General features: G+C 34.6%; 1 protein-coding gene across 1 annotated transcript; it reads right to left on the bottom strand.

Moving 5' to 3' along the window:
• Window positions 1-4,868: 4,868 nt before the first annotated feature.
• On the bottom strand, window positions 4,869-7,968 carry LOC122590992 (heat shock cognate 70 kDa protein). The gene is made up of 2 exons (XM_043763172.1): window positions 7,621-7,968; window positions 4,869-6,745 (listed from the first exon to the last, which is right to left on the bottom strand). The coding sequence occupies exons 1-2, from the start codon at window positions 7,832-7,834 to the stop codon at window positions 5,004-5,006; spliced, it is 1,956 nt and encodes a 651-aa protein (XP_043619107.1). The 5' UTR covers window positions 7,835-7,968; the 3' UTR covers window positions 4,869-5,003.
• Window positions 7,969-15,571: the final 7,603 nt, after the last annotated feature.

The raw sequence follows: 15,571 nt of genomic DNA, 5'->3' as shown, positions 1-15,571 counted from the left end.
TCAAATTTGGTTAAGGAATAACAAGGGGGTCGGTCGGTTACTCGGTTTAGAATTGTATTGACCGGGAGGAGTAGGCCCGACATAGGTGACTCGATGCCAAGGAAAGCTTTGACATGACTGGAGAAGAGGTAGGTGGACGTGAGGTGGAAGGACAGAAAAACAAAGGATACGAAAGAGTTAATCTAACTTAAAATTATGCATAATATCATTGTAATTTTCATACAATTATTTTTTTAGTATATAATTGTGATAGTTTACTATAGACACCATATTTGTTTTTTAGTTTCTTATTAAGAAGGCCGGTTTGACATTCAGTAATTTAATAAAAACACATTTTAAAAAAGCCTATAAATTCATAAGTTATCCATCTACAAAAATATTTTCAGATGGGACTTAATATACCTTTCAAAATTTACATTTTCTACCTTTTGATTTTACTATTGTTTGCCTTTTTTAGCAAAAATAAATCGATTATATCATTGTTTTTTTAGTTTCATTTATTATTTTCTTTTTTTTTTTTTACCTTCATTATTTACCACAATCATTCTTGCTTTTGTGGTTGTAGACCAATCACCCTCTACTCATTGTGTTATGATTGATTCAATCCTATCTGTCAATTTTTTTTTTGGCTCTATATCATTTCTATTTTTTAGAAGCCAACCCCAATCTCAGAGTCATTGTTGTGGGTATATTAATTTTTAATCATATACTAATTGTAAGACTCATGTACACGGAGCTTACGACATTATAAATATTAGATATTAATATAATACATTTTAACTTTATTTTATTGTTTAATTAATAAGAAAATTGATCTATATACATAATTTTTTTATAGAAAATTTTGATTGTTTTATATTAAAATGTTTTTTTAAAAATATGTCCAACGAAATTGTTTACTGTGACATGTTTAAAGATATTTGAATATTAGAAAATCATAATCTGCCTATCAAATTTGTAAACTATGACACATTTAGCAAAATTTAAATATTAAAAATTCGTATCATTTGTTTATTATTACATGGGGTGTATTTTGCAGTATTATAAATAATATTTTATTCTTAGATGAAATAATATCCTAGATATTTCATTTAACATATGACAATGTTATAGGTGTTTCTATAAAGATGACAAATTAACTTGTTTCATTTTTCTTACATGTGTCATAACAATTCAAAAATAAATAAATAAAAAGATAATAGTACAACTATTTTTAAAATCTTAAAATATTTACATTAGTTAATTGATTAATTTTGTATTCATACTATAAGGTCGTGCTATTATGATATATATTAACTATATTTCTATTAGATATACTTTAGTTATTATTTGTGATCTATAATATGACAATGTTATATGTGTTTCTATAAAGATGACATTTTAACATGTTTTGTTTTCTTATGTGTCATGACAATTCAAAAAAAAAAAAGGTGAAAAAAGAAAATAGTACATTTTTTTATAAAAATCTTAATATCTTTGATTTCGGAGATTAGAGAAGAATAACTCTGTAACGACAGGGAAGGCTTTTGCCTCGAATCCAAACGATTTCTCGTCTTTTCTTAAGAGATTTTTAGTTAGGTTTTGATCAAGGGATCAATTTTATCTGGGGCATAAAGTAACATATTACTTATTATTCTAATAGATATAAATTAGCTAATTTCTTTGATTTATTATATTGGAAATAATAATAAGTTAAAAACTGTAATCAAAAAGCGTAAAGTGGTGATGGAAAAAAAAAATGTAAATTAAAGTTAAAGTTGAAAACAAAAGTTAACCTAAGAATATCAAAAGCTATGATAGGTCGATTAGTTATTAGAACAACCGACTTTTAGTATATTAAAAGAAAGATGTATTGATGTGCAATGCTTAGAATCACGCTACATTTAGCGAGGAGAAAGGATTATAAATAAAATTGTTTTTGTTAATTAAAGAAAAGAAGTAAAATCAAAAGATATAAAATATAAAATATTAAAATGGTATAATAGTCTAATAAAAAAAATTGTTGTAGATGGATAATCTTTGTTGTAAATTTACCAGCTTCCTATAAAAAATTGTGTTTTAAAAAGATTATAAAAACTAAATTTTATAAATTGCAACTCGAAAGCTAAATGATCACATTGACTTTGGAAAGTGACTCGTATAGTCGTATTGAATCGGACAAGTCTGAAGCAAAGTAAGTCAAGTTATTCACCTGAGCTGTGTCGTTTTGACTTTGTTTTGAGTCGACTCGTGACTCCTACGAAAATGAGAGCTATGCATGAACCAACCTTAATGTTTTGTTAACTCTTTTTACTACTTTAGGGAAAAATTTATAAAAAGGTAACTTTTTTACTCAAAATTCCTAATAAGGGGAACCTATTTAGTTTTCATCTATTAAAACGATTTCATTTTCCAAAATTTCTCAATTAAGGTAATATCGTTAGTTTTTGACATTAGATCTCCGTTAAGTGACATCAAAATCTATAACTAACAATCAAGATCTACATCTATACATCCTATCTTCTTCCCCAAATCAATCAATCCCAAATATCATACAAACAAAATCATGCTCTTAGGAAATGAGCTGCTCCAACATATACGCAATATCTATAAATCCATCTCTATAACTGATAGTTATCTTTGACAAATTTGATGAAAAGTAAGTGAATATATCTAAGAACAAGAGAAAATTCTTTAAAATTTCTACAATAATCATTATATAATCATTAATTCAAGTCTATCAAACTTCCATTACACAGTCTATACAATCGGGGAAAAAAACATATAAAGGTCCGCGAAAAGAACATAACCAACCGGAGTTTTGGATTTTCCGGCGATATTCGGTGGTTGCCGACTGTGAAAAAATCAATTGTGTGATTCACCTCCGTCCATGGATTACGATCACTCAACACCGTTGGTCATTGTCGACTCACTGAGACATTTCCATTGGCCGGAAACATCATCGGAGATGGCCCGATGAAAGTTATTAGTGATTTTTTGCTTACTTTTCCTGCATCTTTATGATTCTTTCTAGGCAAGATTTTGTAAGAAATTGAAAAACGAAGAGGAAGAGAATATCAAATTTTAGATATCCCACGACAAATCCGGCAATGGACCAAAAAAAGCTGCTTCTTTTTTAAGTTTTATGTGGGATTTTGTATATCTATAAGGGATTTGTGTTTGTGAATTTATGAATCTAAAAAATAGATGTGTATTTATTTGTGTATATGATTTGGAGTTGAGATGATGATCATGAATTGAGGGTTTCGACCCACATAGTTGCTGGACATAGCAGACATGTATTTCTTCGTTTCAGATTCTCGGCAGACAGGTATGATTTTCTAAACATTTCTCATTTTCCGTCTTGTACCCCTTTGTGGCCGGAGGTCCCTATGGAAACAGTCTCTCTACCTTTGTGTAGAGGTAAGACTGTCTACAGCTTACCTCCCCCATACCCCGCGCAGAGATTGGGTCCTGTTGTTGTTGTTATTCTGGTCAGCAAAGATATGCTTACATACATACATACATGGGTAGCTATAAATATACACTATTTAATTTTAAGATGACGATGATGATGATGTTGTTGTTGTTTATGCATTAGACATAACACTTAACGGAGATCTAACGTTAAAAACTAAAGATATTACCTTAATCGAGAAATTTTCGAAACTGAAATCCTTTTAATAGATGAAAACTAAATAGATTCCTCTTATTAAGAATTCTGAGTAAAAAAGTTACCTTTTAATAAATTTTTCCCTATACTTTATTATACAATCTATACTAATGTCCTTCCCTGTGACATGACCTTGATAAACTTCCATTATATTATATTCACTATTTGGTAGTGTATTAAATATATTTTTTAAAAAATATGTTACTGATGATGACTAATGATTAAGTTTCGAAAAAAAAATGCATAAAATTATTGTTATTTTTCCTAATGTAAATCTTAACCACTAAGCACCACATGTGTTAGCATCAAATTTTTAGACATGTTAACATAAAACTTTTTTTTGCTTCCAAAGTTGTTGCCTGGTTGGAGTGTAATTTTGGCAATTCATTTAGCCCTTCTTCTCGTCTTAATCGAGTCCTACTGTTATGAGTGTTAGATTGCACTACTGTTCTTTATCTGTAACTAAGGTATGGCTTATGTACTTTTTTAAAATTTTTAGTGCTTCACACAATTAATCATAAGAATATAAGATTAATGTTTGGCAACACCATGGGATTAGAATTCCCATGTAATTCTAATGCTTTGAAAAATTGGTGAAAAGAATGAGTGTGGAATCTAGCAATGTTCTATAGCTGCAAAGTTCTTAGTATTCCCCATGTTAATGGTTCTCAATAGGAACGTTTCAGATCATCATCCAATATTTACGCTGCAATCAGTGTCTCGATTATGGACCAACTCCGTTTCAAGTGTTTTGTTCTTGATCGACAGTTGGTTTCTGAGCGTTGGATATCGTCAAGTTGGTTTCTGAGTATTAGGTTGCTTGGTTGTTCTATTTTCACTCGAAAGCTGAGGTTAAGAGTTGGAAGTGAAAAATTAATAATATAACCGACTTTAGCGAGCAATCAAGCTAAGATGACAGTTGGTTAAATGGTGTGTCGAAGCCGTTGAAAACACAAAATTCTCTCATACTTGCATAAAACAAAGTTCAAAAAAACGTTAGATTTCCAGGGGTTAAAGTTAATGGATTAGGTTGGATGATTCAATTTGTGTGAAGAATGTATTTCTGAAACATTATTCGAAAAATATTAAAAGAGGGTCTGATGTGAAGTTGGCAACAAGTAGTCATCTGTTTAATTCACTTTCAGCCGAGTCTGAGCAGGTGACTAATCTGTAGCAACACTAACATAGCGCATAATTAGAAAAAATACCACGAAAGTTAGGTAAAGTAGAATTCACATAACAAAAAACACCCTAAAAACTAGGATGAAACATCTACAACGCAAAAAATAAAATTCCAAATCTAAAAATCCCCCACACAAAATCCACATCCAACATCCCCTATCTAAAAATCTTAATCCACTTCTTCAATCTTTGGCCCAGCACCTGCACTTGATCCGTTGGTCGAAGGCCCGTCAGCATCCATACCGCCCATATCCGGTCCACCAGCACCACCTTGGTACATTCTAGCAATGATCGGGTTGCAAACACCTTCCAACTCCTTCATCTTGTCCTCAAATTCTTCAACCTCTGCCAACTGGTTCCCATCCAGCCACTGAATTGCCGCCTCCACTGCATCCTCCACCTTCTTCTTATCATCTGCAGGAAGCTGTGAGCTGATCTTGTCGTCTTTGATGGTATTACGCATGTTATATGCATAGTTCTCCAAGGCGTTCTTGGCTTCAACCTTTTTCTTGACCTCTTCATCCTCTGCCTTGTATTTCTCTGCCTCCTGCACCATCTTTTCTATGTCCTCCTTTGACAGACGCCCTTTGTCATTTGTAATGGTGATCTTGTTCTTCTGTCCAGTTGTCTTGTCCTCGGCCGACACGTTCAAGATCCCATTGGCATCAAGGTCAAAACACACGGTAATCTGTGGAACACCTCGAGGAGCCGGTGGGATTCCAGATAGCTCAAACTTTCCTAACAGATTGTTGTCTTTGGTTCGTGTTCTTTCACCCTCATAAACCTGGATCAAAACCCCCGGCTGATTATCAGAGTAAGTTGAAAACACCTGCTCTTTCTTAGTGGGAATAGTGGTGTTTCTTGGTATCAAAACTGTCATCACCCCACCAGCGGTCTCCAGTCCCAGGGACAGAGGTGTCACATCCAGCAACAGCAAATCTTGTACTTTTTCGTTGCCCTCACCACTCAAAATGGCAGCTTGGACCGCCGCACCATACGCCACGGCTTCATCAGGGTTGATGCTCTTGCACAACTCTTTGCCGTTGAAGAAATCTTGCAACAGTTGTTGTACTTTGGGAATGCGGGTAGAGCCACCAACAAGAACCACATCATGAACATTGCTCTTATCCATCTTGGCATCCCTCAAACACTTCTCAACCGGTTCCATACACTTTCTAAACAAATCCATGTTCAATTCTTCAAATCTAGCACGAGTGATTGTTGAGTAGAAATCAATACCTTCATACAAAGAATCAATTTCAATGGTGGTTTGAGCAGTTGAGGAAAGAGTCCTCTTTGCTCTTTCACAAGCGGTTCTCAACCTCCTCAAAGCTCTTGGATTCCCACTGATATCCTTCTTGTTTTTCCTCTTGAACTCCTGAACAAAATGATTAACCATCCGGTTATCAAAATCCTCACCACCCAAATGCGTATCTCCAGCAGTGGACTTTACTTCAAAGATACCCTCCTCGATGGTGAGGAGAGACACATCAAAAGTGCCACCACCCAAGTCAAAAATCAACACATTCTTCTCCCCAACACTAGAAGCCTTCTTATCCAACCCATAAGCAATAGCGGCTGCAGTCGGCTCGTTAATGATTCTCATAACATTGAGACCCGAGATGACACCAGCGTCCTTGGTGGCTTGACGCTGCGAGTCATTAAAATAGGCAGGGACGGTGACCACCGCGTTTTTGACAGTGGTCCCAAGGTAAGCCTCAGCAATTTCCTTCATCTTGTTTAAGACCATGGACGAGATTTCTTCAGCGGAGAATTGTTTCTCCTCATTCTTGTAGGAGACCGCAATCATGGGTTTGTCTGCAGGGCCTGTAACAACTTTAAATGGCCAGTGCTTCATGTCACTCTGCACTGATGGGTCAGAGATCCTCCTTCCTATTAAACGCTTAGCATCTGGAAAATATGAATAATAATCCGATTAACAGTCATTCAACAGTATCTTAAAAAAAAACATATCTTTAAGTTTACAGCAGATAAACCCAATTAATTAAAATTACGATTAACAACATTTATCCTATCCAAAACTACACTTTGAAGTAAAGAAAAACCCAATTATTTTGTTACTCTGTAAACCCTATCCTGAACCACACTTTGATACAAATACCAAACTCCACAAATTAAGGAATGCAGTTATGTTATATGAGCCGAAACCAAATTTCGAGCAGAACTAATAGGTCTCAATTACATCAGGTCACTATATACAATGTTAAGCAGCATGGTTGGATCAGTGGTAAACACCCTTGCCTCTGGAGACAGAGGTCATGGGTTCGATCCTCATCCCATGCAAAGGTTGGAGGGCCTTTTCTACCATTTAGGTAGAAACTGGAAGCAACCTCTCTACTTTGGTAGAGAAAGGTCTGCCTACATCTTATACACCGTCGAGGTTTTGGGGCTCAAAACCCGCGGAAGGCGGCACTGAGCAGTTACTTACTTTTTTTCACTATATACAATGTTCCAAAGAACCAAATTAGCAAACACAGATATATATATATATATATATATATATATATATATATATTCATCTTCTACCCAATAGTTAGGTCATATAACATGATGAGTCCTAAAACACACTTGATATCATGATAATAGGTGTACAGGATAGCTAACAAACAATTAAGCATAATAATGATAACAATAATGAGCCCGAAACCCTATCCTATACCAGATTTCACACTCTGTTCTACATTATATTTTAATAGTTCATAAAATATAATAAATCCTAAAAACAAAAAAAACAAAACAAAAAAAAAAAGGCAGTAGGGCATTACCGAAAACAGTGTTAATGGGGTTCATGGCGACCTGATTCTTGGCAGCATCTCCAATCAGACGTTCCGTATCAGTAAAAGCGACATAAGACGGCGTCGTTCTGTTACCCTGATCATTAGCGATTATCTCCACCCGATCATGCTGCCATACGCCGACACATGAATATGTTGTTCCAAGATCGATTCCGATTGCCGGACCTTCTCCTTTTCCAGACATGTTTTATTTTTTAAAAATAAATCGACAGAAAATAATAGGGTTTTAATTAAGATTTGAGTTTGTATGTTTTTAATTCAATGATAATAATCGGAGTATATGATGTATATATAGCGATGGTTTCATGGACTTCGTCTCAAATTTGGTTTAAGGAATAAGGAGGTCGGTCAATCGGTTTTAGAATCATAGATGATCCTAGTTAGTTCTAGACTCTTCTTTTTCCTTGTTTCTGTTCTCATTCCCTTTTTCTCTTTTACGGAGTAACGTTTTACATAAATCGTCCTTAATGTTTTCTTTTCTTACACTTGCACAATATACTTCAAACAATCAACACATGCAGTCCCTCCCTGACCTTAAACTTCCATTTATTTTATATTTATTCACTTTTTTTTTTTTTTTTCATATTGTTTTTGAACTACGTTAAAATTTATCAGAAAATATTAGCCTACTTTATATACCCAACTTCGCGTTTACTTGAGAAAAACACATTGTTTTTCATTTTTCTTATTTTTTAAAAAGACACATCATCAAGTTATAGTTTTCTAAAAAAAATTAATAAACAAAACTACAACATAATTTACCACTTTTCACTTTTTATTTTACAAATTTTAGCAAATTAAATTATATTAACTATCTTCCTGCAGTCTTCTCACCCCTCTAATCCAAATCCCCCACCACACTTCTTCAAGTAAATTAAAACATGTTTTACAATACGAGCATAGTGTCCGCGTGTTGCGACGGCTAGAAGGTAAGGACAATATAAAAGGGAGGAGGTGGTGGTGGTGGTGGAGATTGAGAGGTGGTGGAGAAGGAGGGCGGCAACGGTGGAGATCGAAGGAGGCGGTGGAGAAGGAGGGCAGCGGGGGAGGGTGATAGAATGTCGATGAGAGTGTGTAATGATCAGATAGAATTGGGAAATGAGGGTATATAAGGGTTTTATGTTTAAGTAAAGGTATTTTGGGAAGAAAAAATATGACTAATCTCTTAATCCTAGTTCTCTTTACTATAAGAGGTGTTTGGTACAATGGAATGGAAATCGTGAAAAAGAGAATGAGAAAGACTTCTCATGTTTGGTTGCAATAGAGAATGGGAAAGGGAATCGAGAAATGTAAATCGATTACATTCCCTCCATTCTTTATAAGTTGTACAGAATTGATGGGAATGGGGAAAAATTGTTTTTGTTTTAATGATGTTATATGTATTAAATTTAATATTTATTTAAATTTTTGTATTTTTCATATATTGATTCTCTACTTGTACCATGTAACACCCCAACTAAGGCGGAACAATGAGATGTACAGAAAGTCGAGTATTCAAATAAAAGGATTATAAATAACATTCACCATAGCTTTATTTGATAGAAGAACTTTACAAATGTACAAGCATGTGAACCAATCCCCAAGTACAATACGTCTACCACACTTGGATATTAAGTCCACAAAACAAATTACAAGCACATCTCTTATATTAATAAAGTAAAATTGTTATGACATCATTATTTGCTTACATGGCTTCTCAATATTTTATTACATGAATCCTTGATATATACTAATTTTGTTAATGTGATGTCATCTCCCTATTAATAAGGTTTAACTAAATTCATGTTTTTATATGTTACTCTTTTAACCCCATATTTTCATATTTCTTATATTAATAAAGTAAAATTGTTATGACATCATTCCTTTGCTCACATGGCTTCTCAATATTTTATTACATGAATCCTTGATATATACTAATTTTGTTAATGTGATATCATCTCCATATTAATAAGGTTTAACTAAATTCATGTTTTTATATGTTACTCTTTTAACCCCATATTTTCAATATCTAAACAAAGTGTTATCGTTGGAGTTTTTTAAACAAAGGGTGTATGAACAAATAATATAGATAATTATGTATTTCTATTTGTAAAGTTTTCAATTAGATGACCCGGGTTAAAACCGGGTTTAATTAGCTAGTGAAGTAGTATACTACAATGATCAAGGCAAATTCCGAAGTAGTATACTACAATGATCAAGGCAAATTCCATTGCACATCACAAGGTTTGATCTTTGACTCCGAAGTGCAATGCAAACAATCATGATGCATATAAGTCCTCAAAACTTATACTAATTCCTGAAAAGCATGAAGAAAAAGTGTCAACTACGAAAACGTAGTTGGTGAGTGCATAGGTTTTTATATAAATCTTGGTACATAACCATTTTAATACTTAGAAAAACAGATTTCTTTTACATTTTGAGATACCCAAACCATATGACCGACAAAATTCTCATATCATATTATCAAGTTTCCCAAATACCATAATGTCATATCAAGACTTTGGAAAAGTCCATGGTAAAATTTCAAAGTCCTCATTTGTCAAAATCATCATGAGAGAAAAAGTATACAAATCGATTAATTGTATATCATACCAAATCATTCGGTCATCAATTTCTTTCATATCACCAATTTCAACAATTTTCAAGATTTCATATAGGGTCCAATACCCACCGTATGTTCAAATCATAATATCCAAACGTATTAATATCAATTTGATTTAGCCACAAGGGCATAATTTACATAACTTTGATGAGTAAATGTTTGCGCCACTACTACTACCTTTTCAAGTCCCAACAATATATTATTTCATTTCATAGTACAAGCTGTCAATCAAGTGCTTTAATTACAATTGGGGTCGTGCCATGGAGACGACCGTTTAAATTTTAAGTAGATAGAGCACTGCTCTGGTCGGACTGGAAGTGAAGGTCGTTACGAAGGCAACCAACATTCCACCGTTACGCTCTGGGTGAGTGGACGACTCCTAGTTGCGCAACCCTCTAACTACAGGCCTCCCCTTTCGGGGTAAATAGTAGTGTACCGAAATATAACAGTTTGACAGAACTCAAGCTCATCATATAACATTTATCACATTGAACATACATCATAATTCCATTTCATAATCATACTATCAAGAATCATTTCTTATATAGAAAGCAATTTTATTTATTTATCATGTTTTTCACCCCGAAAGTTAAACACATAAAAGAGTTTGAAAAGGGGGTATGACTCACCTTGATATGCCACGCATTATATTCATATATCTAAAATGGGTACTTCCCATCTATAACTTCCTTGATCATATATTCCTTATGCTCCTCATTCGTATATCAAAGCCAAGCCTATCCCTACGAGAGGACTAATATACATAAGTTACTACCTTAAGCCATCACTTAGAAATGCCACTTTCATTAGGTTGTGATGTGCAAAATCGAGCTTTAAATTTAAAAAACTAAAACTACCTAAAAACTCACTACTACGCACTCACGGGCAGTGGACCCGATCATTTGTAATATAGTTAAGAGATAAGTCTGAGTTCGTTCTCAGGGATTGGAAATGATTAGTTGCTTATGAAATGGTTTGGAAAATGGGTGTTGCTTTGAAATTCCTCTTGACAATTAAAGTAAATAGGTTTGCAAAATAATTGCATAAACTTAAAAAGACTTTAGACAATATAATTAAAAGTCATCCACCTTGAAATTCCTCAAATGTAATTGCATTTAATGAAGAACAAGTTCTCTAGAGTTTAAAGATAATCGTGACAAGATTAAGATACTCACGTGGTACCACCAACCGTGAACAAAATACCGAATCACCTAACTGCTAGTTAAATTACCCAAGCCGGTACCTAAGACAATTCTTCTAATAATCAGTTTTATTGACTATCAAATTATCAATTTAACCTATGTGACAATAACGTGGTACCACCAACCGATATCAATCACGTTGACAAAATTAATCTTTTCTTAAAATGATATTCACTATCATACCATGAACTAGTGATAATTACTTATAGACAAGTAACCATTTTAAAATCACATACACATTCAACTGGTACCACCAACGAAGAATTATAGACAACCAATATCAAAATTAATTAATAAAAAGAATTAACATCATCAAGATCACAGAACAACGATAATTAAATAAACTCTTTTGAATTAAAAATATTGCAATCACATTATCCGTCTCGTTTCATCAAGGCAGATGATTAAACGTTTAGCCACTCATGATCAATCCACAATAATAAATAAAATAGAAGAGAAACATGATGTACCAATCGTTTGATGAAAAATAAATTGCAAGACAATAAGTAGATACGATCTAGATGGATGCCCGTGAATCTTCAACGAATCCGCCTAAGAAATAATCTTGATTGGAGGAAGAAAAACCCTTGTAGAACAGCTCCTAGAAAGATTTTTGATGCCTAATTTTCGACCTAGGGTTTTGCTTATATACTCCTCCAAAATCTGATGCAAAAACAAGACAAGACTTGTTCTCCCATGCACCCACTGCGGCGCAGTGGGGTTGAGCTTGCCCTCACTGCAGCGCAGTGAGGTGTGGTTTGACTTTGACTTCGGCTGACTGCGGCGCAGTGGCTTGTGTGACCACCACTACGGCGCAGTATGAATCCACGACCTCCTTTCTTCTTAACCAGACTGTGACGCAGTCCTTCTGTTGCCATCCCCACTGCGGTGCAGTAGGGGTTTGTCCATTAGTTTCCGTGGATCAGGACTGCGGCGCAGTGGGCATGGCAACCTCCACTGCGGCGCAGTCACGAGCTTATACAGAGCCAACTTATTTCGATCTTGATTACTTGCCAAATTCTGTCGTCTCTTCCACTCAAATCAACTCTCATCATCATAACGCACTTCCGGGCCAATAATCATCCAAAAATGTACCAAATGAACGCGTATCCTGTTTAAAGCCTGTAAACACTAACAAACACCATAAACGCGCCAAATGCATACAAAACGACTTAAAACATATAGTAAAATGGCCAATAACGATGTGGGTAATGGGTATAAATTAGTCACATCAGGTTGCTATAAATTGTGGGATACAAGTATAATGCTAACATTGGCATCGTTTTGGTTGTAGAGATTGATGGTGTAAAAGGTTACTTTCATTACATGCACCCAGCTTTTTGTCTTTTACAGGATATCAGGACAGGTGGGATTATTTGGCGTGGCACTGAGAGAGATGGACTGTATTATGTCGATGAAGTTAATGAAAGTGGAACTGTTATGCTTGCTCATGGGACAAGCGAAAGAGAAGCATGGTTATGGCATAGAAGATTGGGACACCCTTCAGTTAGTTATTTGCATGTTTTGTTTCCAAAACTTTTTCCTTTGAATAAAAAAATTGTTTGTGAGACTTGCATTCTAGCCAAAAGTCATAGACAAACTTTTAAACCAAGTAATACAAGAGTTCAGGTTCCTTTTTCTTTGGTTCATTCGGATGTGTGGGGTCCTGCACCAGTTGTTGGAGGTCATAATTTTAAGTGTTTCATAATTTTTGTTGATGATTGTACTAGAATGACTTGGATTTATTTTTTGAAAAATAAAGATGAAGTTTTTGATAGATTCATTGCATTCTATACAATGGTTCAAACTCAATTTCAAAAATCTATCAAAATTATGAGAACCGATAATGGAGGAGAATATGTGAATTCACAAATGAATTTGTGTTTTAAATCCAAGGGAATAATTCATCAAACCACGTGTCCTCACACTCCAGAACAAAATGGTGTTGCAGAAAGGAAAAATAGGCTTCTCTTATAAATGACTAGGGCCCTTCTTGTTGAGTCTCTAGTCCCGAAAAGTTTTTGGCCGGAAGCGTTAGCTACTTCTACTTATTTGATTAATCGTCTCCCTACAAAGATTCTAGATATGAAAACCCCTTTGAAGGTTCTCTTTGAGTATCATATACTTCCTTCTGTTCTTACTTTACAACCTAGAGTGTTTGGGTGTACAGTTTTTGTGCATATTCCAAAGTCATATCGCAATAACTTTGAACCTTGTGCCGAGAAGTGTATATTCGTAGGATATGGGGTAACTCAAAAGGGATATAGGTGTTATAATCCAAAAAGTCGTCGTATGTTTACTACGATGAATTGTGATTTTTTGAAAACCAAGTATTTTTATTCTCAGAAACTCAGTGGTCAGGGGGATAATCAAAGTGAGACACTGAGTTGGCTTCAATATTTATCCGAGATTCAAATTACTTCAAGTTCGAGTACTCCCTCCTCCGAAACTAAAGATTTACAGTCTTTCTCTCCAAGTGACAACCCAAGTCCAAACCTGATATTTGAGGTAAGTAATTCTGAGCCAATCCATCATACTTTGAATAATGTGGATGTTCCAGATAATGAAGTGCAGGAAAATATTGTACTTGTTGGTGAAGAAGAGGCCGAACCTGTAGAAAATTTACCTCCAAGACGTGCTCCAGAAAAATATGTTCTTCCTCCAAGATCTACAAGAGGTTTACCTGCAAAGCGATATTCTCCAGAAAGAAGTTCTCGCTCTACCAGATATCCTGTAGTTAATCTTGCAGAAGGGTATTGGTCTCCAGAAGCAAAAGCATTTGCAACTAAGTTATATTCTGAAGAACTTCCATCAGGAGTAGAGCAAGCATTGAAAGTAAAGAAGTGGAAGGATGCTATGGATAATGAAATGGAGGCTCTTATTAAAAATGACACATGGGAGAAGTGTATACAGGAAAGAAACCAGTAGGTTGCAGATGGATATATACCATCAAATATAAGCTAAATGGGGATGTAGAAAGATACAAAGCAAGGCTTGTAGCGAAAGGATACACTCAAACATATGGCATCGACTATTCAGAAACCTTTTCTCCAGTTGCAAAGTTAGATACGATAAGGGTTCTTTTCTCAATAGCAGCAAATCAGGGATAGTCTCTTTATCAGTTTGATGTAAAAAATGCTTTTTTGCATGGAAAATTAAAAGAAGAAGTGTATATGAATGCTCCTCCTGGTTTCTCTCATGATTTTAAACACAGGGAAGTCTGCAAATTGAAAAAGTCCTTGTATGGTTTAAAGCAGTCTCCTAGAGCTTGGTTTGGAAGATTTACTCTTGCTATGAAGAAGTATGGATATCATCAAAGTAATTCAGATCACACATTATTTCTTCGTCATAGAGGGAATCTAGTGACATGTATCATAATTTATGTTGATGACATGATTATCACAGGAAATGATGAAAAAAAAATTAAGCAGTTAAAATCAGCTTTGTTTGCAGAATTTGAGATGAAAGACTTGGGAGAACTTAAGTATTTTCTTGGAATAGAAGTTTCAAGATCAGATCATGAGATTTTTATTTGTCGGAAAAAGTATGTACTGGATCTTCTAGCTGAAACAGGAATGGTTGATTGCAATCCAGCAGATTCGCCTATGGTCATCAATCAAACTTGTTTGTAAAGACAGGAGCTATAGCTACTGATAAAGATAGATATCAAAGGTTGGTAGGTAAACTTATTTATTTGGCTCATACCCGTCCAGATATAGCATATGTTGTTGGTGTTGTAAGTCAGTTTATGCATCAACCTCAAGAAGATCATATGAATGCAGTTCTACGAATTATCAGGTATCTTAAAGGAACTTCAGGACATTGAGTGTTGTTTAAAGCTAGTTGTCATCTCAAGATTCAGATATATACGGATGCTGACTAGGCAAGAGACAAAGGTAATAGAAGGTCAACCTCCAGATATTTTTCTATGGTTGGTGACAACTTTGTTACATGGAAAAGTAAAAAACAAAAGGTTGTTTCTTTATCTAGCGCTGAAGCTGAGTTCAGAGGCATAGCTAGAGGATTAGCAGAGGCATTATGGCTGAAAAAGCTCATGACTGAAATAGGTTTTGCTCCAAAAGAAAGTATTAAAATTATGTGTGATAATGAAGCTGCT

This window comes from Erigeron canadensis, chromosome 3, assembly GCF_010389155.1.
Source record: "Erigeron canadensis isolate Cc75 chromosome 3, C_canadensis_v1, whole genome shotgun sequence".
Taxonomy (NCBI): Eukaryota; Viridiplantae; Streptophyta; class Magnoliopsida; order Asterales; family Asteraceae; genus Erigeron; species Erigeron canadensis.
This window is presented reverse-complemented; position numbering and strand designations above follow the sequence as displayed.

What these genes read in the sequence shown, in the direction of transcription:
- LOC122590992 (XM_043763172.1), bottom strand. Translation starts at nt 7,834, where the DNA reads ATGTCTGGAAAAGGAGAAGGTCCGGCAATCGGAATCGATCTTGGAACA. An exon ending in CCCCATTAACACTGTTTTCG is followed by an intron (nt 6,746 to 7,620) that starts GTAATGCCCTAC and finishes CATATTTTCCAG; the next exon opens with ATGCTAAGCGTTTAATAGGA.